At 38.7% G+C, this 14,981-nt stretch overlaps 2 protein-coding genes across 4 annotated transcripts; both read left to right on the top strand.

Moving 5' to 3' along the window:
- The first annotated feature begins 274 nt into the window (after positions 1–274).
- Positions 275–13,507, top strand: LOC111334994 (potassium voltage-gated channel protein Shal). 3 transcript variants are annotated; one of them, XM_088762146.1, is made up of 4 exons: positions 275–1,434; positions 3,588–3,820; positions 5,632–5,715; positions 13,453–13,507. In XM_088762146.1, the coding sequence occupies exons 1-3, from the start codon at positions 275–277 to the stop codon at positions 5,664–5,666; spliced, it is 1,428 nt and encodes a 475-aa protein (XP_088618272.1). In that variant the 3' UTR covers positions 5,667–5,715; positions 13,453–13,507. The 3 variants fall into 3 exon arrangements, with proteins under 3 accessions (XP_088618272.1, XP_022796552.1, XP_022796549.1); XM_022940817.2 differs by lacking the exon at positions 13,453–13,507 and having other exon boundaries at positions 5,632–8,616; XM_022940814.2 differs by lacking the exon at positions 13,453–13,507 and having other exon boundaries at positions 3,588–8,616.
- Positions 9,793–14,182, top strand: LOC111334995 (A-type voltage-gated potassium channel KCND3). Its single transcript, XM_022940818.2, has 2 exons — positions 9,793–11,868; positions 13,453–14,182. Exons 1-2 carry the CDS (start codon positions 10,634–10,636, stop codon positions 13,580–13,582), a joined length of 1,365 nt encoding a protein of 454 aa, XP_022796553.1. The 5' UTR covers positions 9,793–10,633; the 3' UTR covers positions 13,583–14,182.
- The last annotated feature ends 799 nt before the right edge of the window (positions 14,183–14,981 follow it).

Raw genomic sequence — 14,981 nt, 5'->3', positions numbered from 1 at the left:
TTGTTGTGTTGTTTTTGAGTCAATCGTTTTTGTAATCGAACACGTGGCCGCCTTTTATCTCAAAGATCCCAAAGGAGCTTGTTTGAAGAAGACTCGATCTCGTAAACAGCACGTTCCAAATTGCGATCCAACTGAACACGTCATAACACTGCCCTTGACAAAAAACAAACAAAACTTTTCAAGGAGAACTCCGGCGCTGAGGGGAGCTACGACAGGATTTTAAACTGGCTTTAACAAATACAAAAGTTGATGATCTTGGTGTGGAAATCGCCCAATGTTTCACACAAGCGTTTCGGGTGCATTATTTAAGAAACATCGTATCTCAGGCAACAACAAAACCCAACGAAAATCCATTTCCGATTACCCCAGAGCTTCTATTGGGTCCACAAACGACCGGAGGGTGAAAGGGTCATTTGGTTCTACCAACGACAGACGTTTGACGATCAACGTGAGTGGAATTAAGTTCCAAACGTGGCAAAGCACGCTGCTGCGCTTTCCTGATTCTCTGCTAGGAAGCATCGATACGATGCAGCAATTTTACGACGCGCGACGGAAAGAGTATTTTATCGATCGAGACCCATATCTCTTCAAGTTCGTACTGAATTACTACCGTTATGGTAAGCTTCACTGCTCGCAAGAAGACTGCCCCGCGGCTTTCGAGGAAGAACTGCAATTTTACGGGTTTTCAATTTACGATGTAGACAACTGCTGCTGGGATCAGTGCAGCCCTAAAGAGAAAGGCGTTCTCGTCGAAGGCGACGATGACGAACTTAAGGGAGAACATTTAAATTGCAATGGGAATTTATGCGACTTACACTGCGAACCTAAACTTACTCTCCAGCAAAAGATTTGGCGCACTATAGGCCCCTCAAAGACGACAAATACTGGAGTGATCTTCCACATAATTTACGGTTTTTTCATATTTGTAAGTGTTCTAATAGCTTCATTGGAAACACTGCGTTGCGGGGAAACGTCGACATGTGGAGAGGAACACCACAAAATTTTCTTCACTATTGAGTCTACATGTGTCATCATTTTCACTGCTGAGCTCTTGATAAGGTTCTATGTTTGTCCGCAAAAGAAGAAATTTATGCTATACGCTATGAACGTGATCGATTTATTGGCCATAGTTCCCTATTATTTGACTCTGGTTGTGGAGAGCTTTGGTGTGGAAACAAGTTTTCTGCAGATACTGAAGGTTTTACGAGTGATTCGTATTCTGAAACTCACCAGGAACTCTCGAAGGCTTCGCTGCCTTTTGTTGACTTTACGGCGGTGTGCAGTCGACATTATCTTCCTCTATTGCATCTGTTTCTTGGCAATTATCTTATTTGGAACTGCGATTTATTATTTGGAACTTGTGGAGGGGGATCCGCAGTTTTCCAGTATTCCAGAATCATTTTGGTACATCTGTGTAACCCTCATGACTGTTGGGTAAGGATCATTAATATAATTTCTTTACGATCGAAGTATAGCAATTCATGTCAAAATGTTAAATTTGTGTTAGTTATTCTTATTACTGTAAAGAGCTTTTATTATCACAAGAGCATCACTTGTATTCTCGTTAATCAAAATTTCAAAATTTTGCCAACTTACAATGCTGAACAAAAGATTAACGCAAAACCATGAACGGTTTTTAATTTTGGATGCTCAAGTACTGGGACCATAGCTTTGACAATTTACATACTAAAAACATCTACCACAAAGTTAGCTGTCACTTGATTCTAAAAAAAACACACTTAAAAATAAGGTATTTTCGCGGCTTCTTGCCGTTTGGACTAATTATCTACGTGGGTTTGTAAATGGAAAAAACAATCTGTGGTTTTTAGGTCCGCTTATTCCAGAATAATATGAAAGTGATATAAGTCTGATCGGAAATTTTTTTTTTTTGTTCTGTTTTTTTTTTTTTTTTTTTTAAAGAAGGGAAAGGAACCACGAATATAGTTAAGCTCGAGATTTCAATTAGTTATAAGTGTCTTTTGTGTATGCAGATCGCTTAAAATCCACAGCACTTCTCGGGTTTATTCAGCTTCACAATGAAATAAGCCTTGCTAAGAACGATAATTTCAAATTTGCAATTGAGACTACCCAGCTGCTTGGCAAAGTATTATTTGTCTTAAGAGCTCTTTGCATAAGAACTAAAACTGTTCGGTATTTGCAGAGGATTTCAATGTCTTAAGCGTGAAAAGACAATTTCCTTTAATTTCAACTGTCAACCGACTAAAGGAGATACTTCGTACTATCAGCTTTTAGCCGGCTCTATAGTTCATTTAGCTCCAGGGTTAAATGGACGCCACACTGTCCCGCGATTTTTGGCGCTGTGTGAAAACAATGTACAAAGCCAATCGCCAAACTCGTCCCAAAATGAAGAATTACAATTATATTATGACGGATAAAGAGTTAATAGGACTGAACTGGAAAACGAAATGGTCCCACAACGACGAAAAAAAAAAAAAAAAAATAGAATAAAACACTTTAAAGAGTTTCATTGGTGGATCTTTAATTATCATCAACGTGACATGAATTTGAGAAAAGATATCTTGAGAGAACCATCGAGCTTATCTAAACATATGTATTTTCAATGATTCTGAATTCTGAATAAATACCGCTTAAACACGCAGAATTCAATGCTCAGGTGGCTGCGATAATTAATTCTCATTGGTTAAGATCGACACGTAAATACTAAAATTGGAACGCAATGCAAAATGTCTTTCTTGTCAACCGTTAGTTAGAGAACAAGCAAACCTGAATATGGCGTTCTGTGGCAAAACCAATCACGAAGTCATCTTAAGGAGCTCGGGACGGATTGAACTGGAAGCAATCTTGATTATAGTTCACCACTAGAAAAACCCAAGAGGGCTAGCTGCAAACAACCAAAGAGAAACTAAGTGTACGCAATCTTCACTATAAACAGCCTTAATTAACAAAAAGGATTAAGGCCATCTCCAAGGAGCCCGGATTAGAACCAACAAAAAAACTCTTGATTACTGGGCGTGCACTCTTTTTACAAAATCTAATCTTAAAGTTGACATGCGGTGCACATGCAAAGGTATGGAGAGTTCTTCGATTGAGTGTCGTGAAACTAGAACCAAAATAATCACTAAGAGAAAAGGGAAAATATCACGAGGAATCATCACTTGAATAACTCAAGGTAAAAACAAACAAAAAATAAAGGGAGTAAGTGTTTTTAAGAAACTGTGGTGTGGTGTTGCGTCGGTGGGGGAGTATAAAGGTAATTTTGATTTTGTCAACTGAGTGGACAATGCAAATTGGCCACCGTAAAGAATGTAAAAGCTAACGTTTCGAGCGTTAGCCCTTCGTCAGAGCGAATGGCCAATTTACATTATCAGCGTATTTGATAAAACCAAAATTACTTTGCAAAAACAATAAAACTGCTTGAAACGCGAGAAAACGCGGCAGACCAATATGCATTTGCTTTCTCCGGGTTGGAATCTGTTTGGCTGAAGTATATGGAAAGCAAATGCTTGGTAATCCCGGATCAGTTTCGACGATAATTTTAAAATTGCTCTCAATCGAGTTATTCAATCTTTCTAATACATATATTGTATATGTTTGTTTCTGTGTAGTTATGGCGACGTCGTACCGTCATCTATTCTTGGTAAGATCGTTGGTTCCATTTGCTGCGTTTCTGGAGTAGTTTTACTTGCGTTGCCGATTCCAATTCTGCAAGAAAAACAAGTACCATGCACGTTGGAATCTGTGACAGCAAGAAGAAAGCGGAAGCCGGGTGAAAAGACAAATGCAGAGTGCGTAACCTGTTTGGAGGAGAATCGCTGTTCCCTAAGGGATATCTCTAAAGGTGAAACGAATGGAGAAACCTCGAACCTCATAAGTAATAACATTGGGCATTAAATCATTAGGCATGCTGTTTTCACTTCTACTTCAGTCCCAATAGTTTCTTTTTTCTAAAAAAACTAACCTATTTTACGATTCAATATTGCTGTACCTTCCAATAACAATCGCATTCCGAGGTTGATTACTTAAATACATAACAGTTTGATTAATAGAGTACTTCAGCATGCGATGAAGTAGCAGCACACTCTTAACAACTCATTTGGATATATCAACAAAGTTGAAATGGTAAATTGGTCACCGTAACGATTACAAAAGCTGACGTTTCGAGCGTTAGCCCTTCGTCGGAGCGAATAGAGGAATTGTGGGTTGCGTGTGCTTTTAAAGGCAGAAAATGGAGCTACGTTATTGGTGGGAACATGGCAACGAGAAAAACACGAATAAATTAGTGGAATGAAAAGCGTTCGTTGATCCCTGTGGGATTTAGACAGCCGGTTTGAAAGATGAGCTTTGGTTCAAGAGTTTTACGGCTTTCCGTGCTTCTTAAGTGTAAGGAAAGACCGCAGATTGCCATATGTTGCCTAGAATGATTAGGTAAATTAAAATGTCTAGCGACTGGTTTCGATGTGTCCTTGTCATTCCTTTCCACGTCACGAAGGTGTTTCTCGGAATCGGTCACCTAGTCTTCTGCCTGTTTCGCCGATGTATATCTTTTTGCAATAAGTGCAAGTTATGCAATAGATTACATTGGCGGAGGTGCACGTGAAGTGATCGGTTATCTTAATGGATCGTTTGGGTCCCGATATTTTATCAGTGTTGTGAATGAAAGGACACGTTTTGCATCGTGCACGAGCGCATTTAAAAGTACCTGGTTGGTCATTAGTCTGAAAAGAACCGTTCTCACCAAAAAATTGCCTTTGTTTTTGTCGCGTTGGAAGGAAATGAACGGAGGCTGCGAGAAGATAGTGCTTGTCTCTGGATCGTTCCTTAACGGTACGTTGATCAAAAAAATGTTTAAGGGCCAGAAGGCCTTTGCCATTAGGAATGACAGTGTAAAGAGACGTAATATCCATGGTAAAAAGAAGTTTGTTTTGGCCAAGGAAATTAAAGTCGCGAAAAATTTGAAGAGCGTGTTGGCTGTCTTTAATATATGATGGTAAAGTTTTGATGATGGGAGCCATAATTTTCTTTAGATAGCTGGAGATAAGTTCGGTAGGGCAACTGCAAGCCGAGACAATGGGCCGACCCGGGTTGTTAGGTTTGTGAGTTTTAGGTAAAAAGTAAATACTCTTGAACGAAAGCTCATCTTTCAAACCGGCAGTCTATATCCCACAGGGATCAACGAACGCTTTTCATTCCACTAATTTATTCGTGTTTTTCTCGTTGCCATGTTCGCACCAATAACGTAGCTCCATTTCTGCCTTTAAAAGCACACACAACCCACAATTCCTCTATTCGCTCCGACGAGGGGCTAACGCTCGAAACGTCAGCTTTTGTAATCGTTACGGTGGCCAATTTACCATTTCAACTTTGTTGAAATATCCAAATTATTTCGTTACCCCCACAACCGCAGCCCCAAACAGTTTCTTTAGAAACTATCAGCCTTTATTCTTAACAAATCAGATGCAAAACTTTTATTTATTTTGTCATGTTGGGCGTTGTGATTAGAACAAGATCCAATTGAAAAGCTCGCAATTGCAAAAACAAAAAAACCTAGGGACTGGATCGGAAATCTGAGAACACATGTATTACAAAACCCTCCTTAGTTTATAAATCAATATAGAGATTTTATTAGTCAGAATTTGTACTATTTTTCAGAAAGAAATTCTTTAATTTCATACCAAAGAGAATGAAAACAGCTATAATCTGAACTCATGTACTCAGAACATAGCCCTACTATTGGTAAGTTTCCAGCTAAAGTCGATGTTTATAAATTCGAGATAATATTTTGCTACGTAACCGCTAGTCATATCTTCAAGGTCTATCATTGTGTTTCAGTTATCTCTAGATCAGTAGGATTGGTTAAATAAGACCTCACTCTTCTTACTTTCTCTCAATGGTAGACGTAATGAACAGAGTTCTGTATTGAACGAGTTAAAACGCACAAAACCTCCTAATCAATGAAATCCACGATCGGATCGACCACTTTCATAAATGGCTGCCGGATTAATATTCTTTTGTTTGAATTTAAATTAGCCCTACTGGCCTCGCTTGAGATAATGTATTCTTTTGAATTTTGTACTGGAGAACGAGGCCAGTAGGGCTAATTTAAATTTAAACAAAAGAATATTAATCCGGCAGCCATTTATGAAAGTGGTCTATATCAATGGTTATTGACTGATATGATAACCAAGAATCGATTGATACTGACTGGCAACGATATCCTAAATCTTATTAAAGCGGGCCGAAAATTAACTGACACAAAAAGTCCGCAACATTTTTTTCACAAAAGTAGCCGACCTCTTGGTATAAAAAAGGAGAAAGCAAAATCAGAGATCTGACCTCTTGGTATAAAAAAGGAGAAAGCAAAATCAGAGATCTGACCTCTTGGTATAAAAAAGGAGAAAACAAAATCAGAGATCTGACCAGAAAAAAGTAATAATCGAAAACTGTCAGTACCATCAATCTTGCCAAAAAAGTTATAAATATATCTCCGATAGATAATTTGTCGATTTTAGAGATCAATAGATTAACTGGCATTGCGTGATATCGCTTCAGTTGATTATGCCTACATGCTGCCATTTTAATCTGCTCCCCCTCCTCAACTCAGAAAGGCTGTCTAGTGCACATGCGTCATTTGATAATACTTAGCTTGGCATTTATGACCTTCAGCTAATACCATAATCTACTATTTTCTGTACTATCATTTTCCGCAGAAAAGGAAGCTATTTGACATGGATAAATTCAAATAACGTTTGTTTAGAGTTACAGCTCAGGAAAATCAGCCTGTGATCGAAGCTTAGACTCAGTACATTTTGCAATCATATTTTCAATGCTAGGAGCACTAGAGTTAATAATAGTAGTTTAGACTTTTGAAACTGAAAACTAAAGAATTATATACTATCAATAATAAATTATAAACAATAGAGAAATCATAGCGCGCGTCGGAAAGCAAAAACAAAAAATGTCATCAGAATGGCAAAGCTTTTGCTTTCGTGTGCTATATTTGACAACTTGCCTTTAATTGTGTTCAATATGCTGTGATATACGACCAATTATATAATAAGCTGAATGACTGATTTTGATTGGTTCTGACTTATGATCTATTGGCGTACAGACACATAGACAACGTCACCACGGACAACATTTTTGCATCTTCATCATAGAGAAAAAATAGATTCTATGTTGCCTTGAGTCTGTAAAGTATAAGAGAGATTTAACACTGCGTTTACGTGAAACGCGAACGGCACGAGTGACTACGTGATCTTGTTTTCCCCGCCATTTTTTCACATTTGCCGGTTGCGCTTTTCCGTTTCTACGTGAAAGTAACCTATTTCGCTTTTGCTGTGTCGGTAAGATTTCCTTCACTTTTTCTCTCACAGAGTAGAAGTTAATTGCCGGAAAAAGGGCACCAAAACCATTTCTTGTAAGTCATACAAGGACGCCTTAAAATCCACCATGACGTGAGCTCACGTAAAGGTAACGCAGCAAGGTTCACGCTAATTTACGTAAAATGTGAAAGGACAAGCTGACGTTTGCCGTTTCACGTAACCGCGGTGCTAAATCTCTCATATAAATCACAGAATAGAAAAAAATGTGGTAAGAACATCATTTCCACTTTTCTGTCCTTACCTCAGTTTGACGTCATCCATGTGATCTGTGATCTGTTACACTGACAGCTGCACGAAAGCATGGAATCTTTTTGCGAAATATACAACCAGGTTGAAAAAAGTTAACGCTAAAGTCGACATCATTGCGTGAACTAATTAAAGCATTCGTTGATAACTGGGCATGTAACACCAAAACCAGACCCCTAACACGCGAATAAACACAAGCGTTTTTAAGACGTATCAGGCAACTGTGAGGGAAATGTGACTACTTCCGGCTGGTATTGACTTCGATCAATCGACTGGAAAGCTCGTTCTAGCTTTCTAAGCAATACGATACAGACAAGTGACTTAAAACAAGCACCAGAAAAAAGAACCAGCCATTAAAATTGTCTAAGAACATGTACCACAGGTGGGGGGCGTCGGGAGCGGGGATAGGGGCTAAAAGTCAAATATGTACTAAAATTGGATGAGTTTGATTAATTACTGCATGTACAGTAGTAGGTTCCGATCTATTTTGAAGAGGGGTTGATTATCAACTGCCTGGATGAACACGAATGCTTTAGGAAATTGTAGAATAAAACAGCCTTTGGAACAACGGGTTGTGAAAAGCGAGAAAAAAGCTCTTCAATTTGTTCTTGCCACCCCGCGTGCTCATTTCTTTGGGTATCAGGCAGTAGCGAGAAAGGCGTATGCGAGGGGGAGTTGGGTCGAAGACGTTCCTCGATAGGTGTCCTTTGTTGCTAATTTGTGAGTCAGACAATTTTTCACATATCACGGACATCATGTAGTTGTCATTATATCTTGTAAGACAGAATTTAAAAAAATCCCGCTACCACTTTAGATTTCGCTTAAAACTTGAATTTTTCAGGCCTGAGCCATTGAAAGCCACACAGCAATGAATTTCGATTCCTCTTTTGTCTCGTTAATATATAATTAATATATAATTAATATATATGTATTGCCTTGAAAGAAGATACTACAATAGTCGTTGCGCAGGATACAGAAATACCAATAAAATGAGATTAAATTAGAAGTATCAACGCTGACTTGAAATGGTAGAGAGAAACGAGGAGTCCATATATTGAAAACGAAAAATCCAGGGTAAGCATATCAAGATCAAACAAAGCTCTTTTCATGTTTATTGTCTTTGTCCCGAAAACCACAACAAACATAACAGGGACGAATGTTGAATAATTCTAACGAGCTTAATTATTAAAATCATAGACGTTCTTAAGCCTGGTTCAGCATTGTGTCTGAAATGAGAGAATCACGATTTTGATGAATGAGAAAAGTGCGCTGTTACAGAAGGGAAAATCCCCTGTCAGGGGAATCAAACTTTCCAAATATTTGCGAAAAATTTTGTTCCAATGAACGAGTGTTTTAGGGTATCGCCGAAACTGTAATCATTCACATTTACTAATATTTAAAGAGATACCATCCGTAGACGATGAACTCCCTGGCAACTATCCACAGAGGGAGAGAGAGAATTTCACACCAATATGTAAACACTTGTTCAGTTTTTTTTTCCAAATCAGATTTGAAGACGCTTGCTCTAAAGGGAGAATTTCCACGCGATTGTAGCACAGTTTTATAAATTGCTCTAAGTTTCAAACTCAAAATAAAAAGCGCTGTCACCTAGTTACAAAAAGGCTTGCAGCGTTACGCGATATCATGTGAGATTTACACGTGATAATTTCGGGTTCGTTCGTGTCGGCAGCAATAATTGGATTCTAATTGTAAAGGCATCAATGGAAAGCTACGGTAAAACGTTTGATATCAAGGCCGACAAAAGCTCTTGAAGGACAGAAGTGAATTGATAATGACTAATAGGAAAACATCTGCGCTGTTTTTCAACCAAACAATGCCTAGCAGGTCACCCTATTGTTTGCCCGCAGTCAAGAAGCCCCTCTTGCTAACGACAGGTTTCTTTGTATGAAGGGAGAATTTCCATTACAATCAGACTCCCTTTCGACTGCGTCCAATGACAATGCGTTCAAGTCAATAAATACTCTTGAAAAACCCTGAACAGCTAAAACATTTCAGATGGGAAATAGTTCTTGATTTTAGCTAATGATCGTCGCGAAATAGCAAATTCAATATGAACATCTTTTCAGCCACAGAAACACGTTAATTAATAGTTCCAACATCAGGTACAATCCAGTGACCTGACCGCTATATCCAATTCGGTAAGATGCGTTCAAGGCCTTTTAAATGACTTTGTAATTCAAGCCTTCAATGGATAATTTTCCCTTCACGTTGCTCGGAGGGCGTTAGTGTCCCCGCAAATTGTCACAAATTTTGTGTTCGTCTCAACGCGCTTTTTATTTTATTTTCTCCGCAAGACGATTGAAACCCACTGAGATGCACTGTGTTTTTTTCTCCACATGATCGGCCTGGTTTGCTAATAGTAATTTAAATTCAAAACCCACGCCAATTTTCAGCTTTTAACAAGGACTTAGTAAAAAAGCGAAACCTTCTGTGGCGCAGCCGTTGGAAAAAAAATTTCGAAGCGATTGCGACGACTTTTATCCTGGATGTTGAGCGATATTAGTAGGTACTAGTGCGACGCCGACGGAAGAAGCGCCGAAAAATCGAACAAGACTGCCCTGCGTGCTGGCTGTTGACGGACAATGCTGAACGCTGGAAATTAACATGCACAGTTGAACAAATATGTAATCCTATATGGACTGTCAAGCAATGAGTCATTTACATATGCGTATGGATTGTTAAAAATACTAAATGTTTCTCAAAAGATTAATTCTTTGCGTAACCAAGTTTAGTGTCCCTATTTGGCGTATTCAGCGATTATTAAAATTCATCATAACACCCTGGCCTTTTTCAAGTACGTCAATCGATGTCTTGGCATTGTTTTAACCAACAAGTTGCAGGGAACCATTTGGTAAAGTCGCGACATCGGAGAATTCGTTTGTTCATAGTTTGCAGCCACTGACAGCGTTACAGCACTTCAAGTTCGATGAAAAAAATTAGAAAAATTTAGCATGGAGTGCAAGACGACTTGCTCTTTAGAAGAAGACATTTAGTGAATATACATGGCGAGGCGTGTTCACTTCAACAACGAATTACACAAAAAGCATCGCATTGTGTTAAACGTAAGCGGACAACGATACATGACGGAAAAGAAGTGTTTACTTCGACATCCACATACTCTTCTCGGAAGCGAGATGTTAAGCAAGTTTTTTGATCCCATTAAGAAGGAGTATTTTTTCGATAGAGACCCATATCTATTTCGATACATATTGAATTTTTACCAAAGCGGGAAGCTACACTCATCGCCCGACGATTGTCCCGTTGCATTTAAGGACGAGCTTGACTTCTTCGGGATACCGATTTGTGAACTAGGGGACTGTTGTTGGTATACGACAAACACTGATGAGAAAGAGAAACATCCGTGTCACTACGCCGTGAGAAAAGCTAGTATGAAGGCGGTACATGCCGGTAATTATCTCGATTGGAATAAACAAGAAAATAAACGGGGGATTAATAAGAGAAAGGCGATTCGCACGACGAGGTCAAAGAACTTTACACAACCCAACAGAAGCCCAAATCATGTGCCCTTGCCTAAGAAACGATGTGACAACACACGACAAAAGTCGAACAACAGAGCTGAATTTATACGCGGAAAACACTCCGAAGAGGGTAGAAGTTCAACAGAGAAGTGTTCAAGTACACGCAAATGTGAAATAAATTGCAGATGCCAACCGCACAAGTCCAAAATGGCACAACAAGTATTTAATGTTTTGTATGGGTTGTTCATAGTTCTAAGCGTGGCTGCCACAATTGTGGAGACAGTTGACTGCGATGGTGGCGTGAAATGTTTGGTACTGCATTCCGACTTGTTCTTCGCTTTGGACGCCACATTTGTCGCTGTGTTCACCTTAGAATTCCTCATACGATTCGCTGTGTCGAAGAAGCGCTGCTTATTCATGAAAGATTTCTTCAATATTATAGATTTACTAGCAATATTGCCATACTATATCTCGCTCATTGCGACGCAGTTTGTCAATACCGACAGCGTTACGCTTCTAATAACTCTACGGGTTCTACGTGTCGCGCGGATAATGAAATTAACGAGGGGGTCTACGAGATTGAAGTCTTTGCTTTATACCCTAAGAAATTGCTCAACAGATCTTCTATTTTTGTACTTCACGTTCACGCTCGGGATACTGCTATTTGGGAGTGTGTTGTACTTTGTGGAACGTGGGGAAGAGTTCCAAAGCATTCCTCATTCTGTTTGGTACACGTGCGTCACGATGATGACCACTGGGTAAGAACGCATTACAGTCTAAGGTTGAATAAATCATCATAAATTAAAATACCGTTGACGAAAACTGATTGTCATTTGAATCTATATGTATATCTACAGGCTTTGGTTGAAAACTGGTCGCTAGGTAACATCACGGTTTCGCGCGTGTTGCTGTCATGACCGGTTTCTTGAATGCATTTTGGTGTTTCTGGCCGAGTGATCGACAATGACGGATCAAAATACATGTCACGCGAACACTGTTCATAAAAAATGCTTCATTTTTTCCAAATGAAATGTTTCAATAACAGAAAACTTGAAACGTCTAGATGTGATACAATATCAATGCAAAAGCTTTTAAGTACTTCAGTCGATACTTAAGTTTATCATTTACGATAGCAGTTCTGATATTTGCTCTTTTCATCTAAGAATCTAAAAGAGTTATCAGCGCCAAGATATTTTTTCTCAATGTGACAAGTCATAAATTAACTCGAAATTTTTGACACATTCCGTTTTACGACGTGAATTAGAAATTGCATCAGTAAAGCTGGCCGCTACTTTGCCTTTTTTCATATTCTTTATTCTATTTCAATTTTTTTTTTTTTTTGACGCGTCGGTAATATTCGTTTTCTCCAATGAAGATGTGCTAATTCTAGAACTTGTACAAATGTCTGTTGCCATCTGGACGTCGACTGAGGCAGCTGTTTCATACGTGATATCAACAGCGATAAAAGATTAACTCGAAAAAGACATCATAAAAGCTTAAAGCCATTATCTAGTTCTGACTAATGGGCTTAAAAACAGACCTAAGAACAGTCTGTAGCCAAAACTAAATACAATAACCTGCAGTGCACGTTATACATTGTTTACTCTAAAGGAAAAAAAAAAAAAAAAACAAAAAAAAACAGATCAATGAGTTTTTAAATATTCAAGAAACGGTAATATTTGAGTTATAGATTTCCTAAGGAAAATATCATGAGGATTTTTTTTCCTAAAAGTCGTTTGGATCTCTCTCAGATCTACAAAAAAAAATTCCACCGAGAGTATCACCGAATGATAGTTTACATTTATAGAGGATAAGGCTTAACGGAAGCGAAAGCAAGATAGAAACCGAAAGTAAGCGCTTTGGTCAATTACTGGAGTTAGCGCTATATAAGTTATGTTAAATTAAATTAAATTAAATAGACCTCTGGCCTTCTCTAAATAACCTCAAACATTAATCTGTACCGAAAGTAAAATGTTTCATACCCCATCTCTGAGAAGGCGGATTAATTGGCTATTTACAAGCGTGGTCGAAGTGTTAAACCATGGACTTCTAGAAACAAATGCATGAGGCAGAACGATATTCGAACCCAGAACCTCGGCATCGATCGTGTGACGCTTTTTACCACTCTGCCATCTTGCGTGTATTTCACGCAAAGCTGTATATTTTCTCTAGGAAAAAAAAAATTGAAGCTCACTAAAGCAAGACAATTGTAAAACCATATTTCTATCTACAAGTAAGCTTCCCAACTCCCAACTCCCCAGTCAAACAGCGCTCAACGATCAATCATGCCTCGCACTGAGTCTTGTACTAAACAAATAATTTGTTTTTACTTTATTTCGCAGGTATGGTGATGTTGTACCTGTATCAGTATTAGGGAAGGTAATTGGTGGACTGTGCTGTGTATGTGGTGTGGTAATAATGTCCCTTCCAATTCCTATTATGCAAGACAAGAAGGTTATAGTGCAGAACTGAGGAGAAAAACGCCGATAATTTTCAGATTTATTCTTTATAAGTTAAGAGAAACTAACAGGTTTGACCGCCGCTGACCACCCGACTCAGACCAAGCAAGCACAGGGGCGGAGCTGCAGAACGTTATAACTCAGTCCCACGTTCACACCAGAAATTTTGCCATTCCAAAATTTCCATGGTACTGTAGTTGAAGAGAGACAATTTCTCTCCCCCCTCCGCTTTATTAGTTATTTGAACTGTCCATCAATTTATTCAAGAAGTCAATTAAAAAAACAGTTTTTCATCAAATTGTTAGCCATTTTACCTCTTTCTTTGAACTTTGCGACATATATCAGAGTAGGAAAGAGAAGCAGATTAGTGATTTATTTTACAATGTGAAAGAAGAACCACTTTGTTCAAGAGTCTTAGGTCGGGCAAACCTACATATAAATATTTTAATGCACGACTTGAAGTCATTTTCACTTGTAGAACATGACGCTTTGACTACGGCATATTTTTTTTTTTCGTCAAGCTTTGAGGCAGAGTGGCGAAGTGTCACTTGTTACCGGCTGTTGAGACCTTTTCTGCCTTTTATGGAATTGATCAAAAACTTTTAAGAACTCACATGTACTGCGTGTATGTCCTTACTATAATCTGCGCCAAGAAAATTCCCTTCATGTAACATTTGAGACAGGTACTTTGCCACTCTAGGATAAACAAGTGTCGAATTCGGCACTCATAAGAAGAAAGAAAATTTTATCGGGCTCAAAAGTTCTCAATGCGGTTGAAAAGCGCACTGGTGTTTGGAAATTCTCGACTTCACGACTTCATTAATTTAACCTGAGCAGCTGGGATCCCAAAAAGCTTGAAACGAGTAAGTTGATATGAAGACTTTATAAATAAATTAAATAAATTTGCGAGAGCTAAGAGAGCCGCATGATCTCAGAGTGTTCATCATTACTGGAATCCTATTTAATGCTCAACTGATAAAACCAAATTAACCTGTATATGTCAGTCGGTCTGCCAGAGCGGCGGTACCTCCAAATTTTCATGCAAATATTCCACTGGTTTGGGGATCTGTTGAAAAGTCAGTTCACTCAGGATTTTATTTTGTAATGTCTAGGACCTCTGAACAACTGCTTACTGTACGTATGCATTGAGGCAATATCCGGCACAATAGACTGATAAGATGTAAAAGTTTTCTTGTGCCAATGAACAATGTGAAGTACGTTTTTGGGAATCTGGTGAGGGGGACGGATACGGTTTGGTACGATCAAAACGTTCCAATACCCCTGAATATCGAGAAAAATATGTTATTTCGCCATCTACGTTGCCACGGGAAACTTGCAGGTGTATGATTGCAGCTTAACTGGCCAATGAGCAATATAGTGCCACTTAAGAAAAAGCAGCAAATTAGTGTTTC

Source organism: Stylophora pistillata, chromosome 5 (assembly GCF_964205215.1).
Source record: "Stylophora pistillata chromosome 5, jaStyPist1.2, whole genome shotgun sequence".
In the NCBI taxonomy this organism is placed as follows: Eukaryota; Metazoa; Cnidaria; class Anthozoa; order Scleractinia; family Pocilloporidae; genus Stylophora; species Stylophora pistillata.
Note: the sequence above shows the minus strand (reverse complement) of the source record. Positions and strands in the feature narration are given on the sequence as shown.

Coding starts and splice junctions, on each gene's coding strand:
- LOC111334994 (XM_022940814.2), top strand. CDS start 275: ATGTTTCACACAAGCGTTTCGGGTGCATTATTTAAGAAACATCGTATC. Junction 1,435..3,587: donor GTAACCCTCATGACTGTTGG/GTAAGGATCATT, acceptor GTTTCTGTGTAG/TTATGGCGACGTCGTACCGT.
- LOC111334995 (XM_022940818.2), top strand. CDS start 10,634: ATGGCGAGGCGTGTTCACTTCAACAACGAATTACACAAAAAGCATCGC. Junction 11,869..13,452: donor GTCACGATGATGACCACTGG/GTAAGAACGCAT, acceptor TTTATTTCGCAG/GTATGGTGATGTTGTACCTG.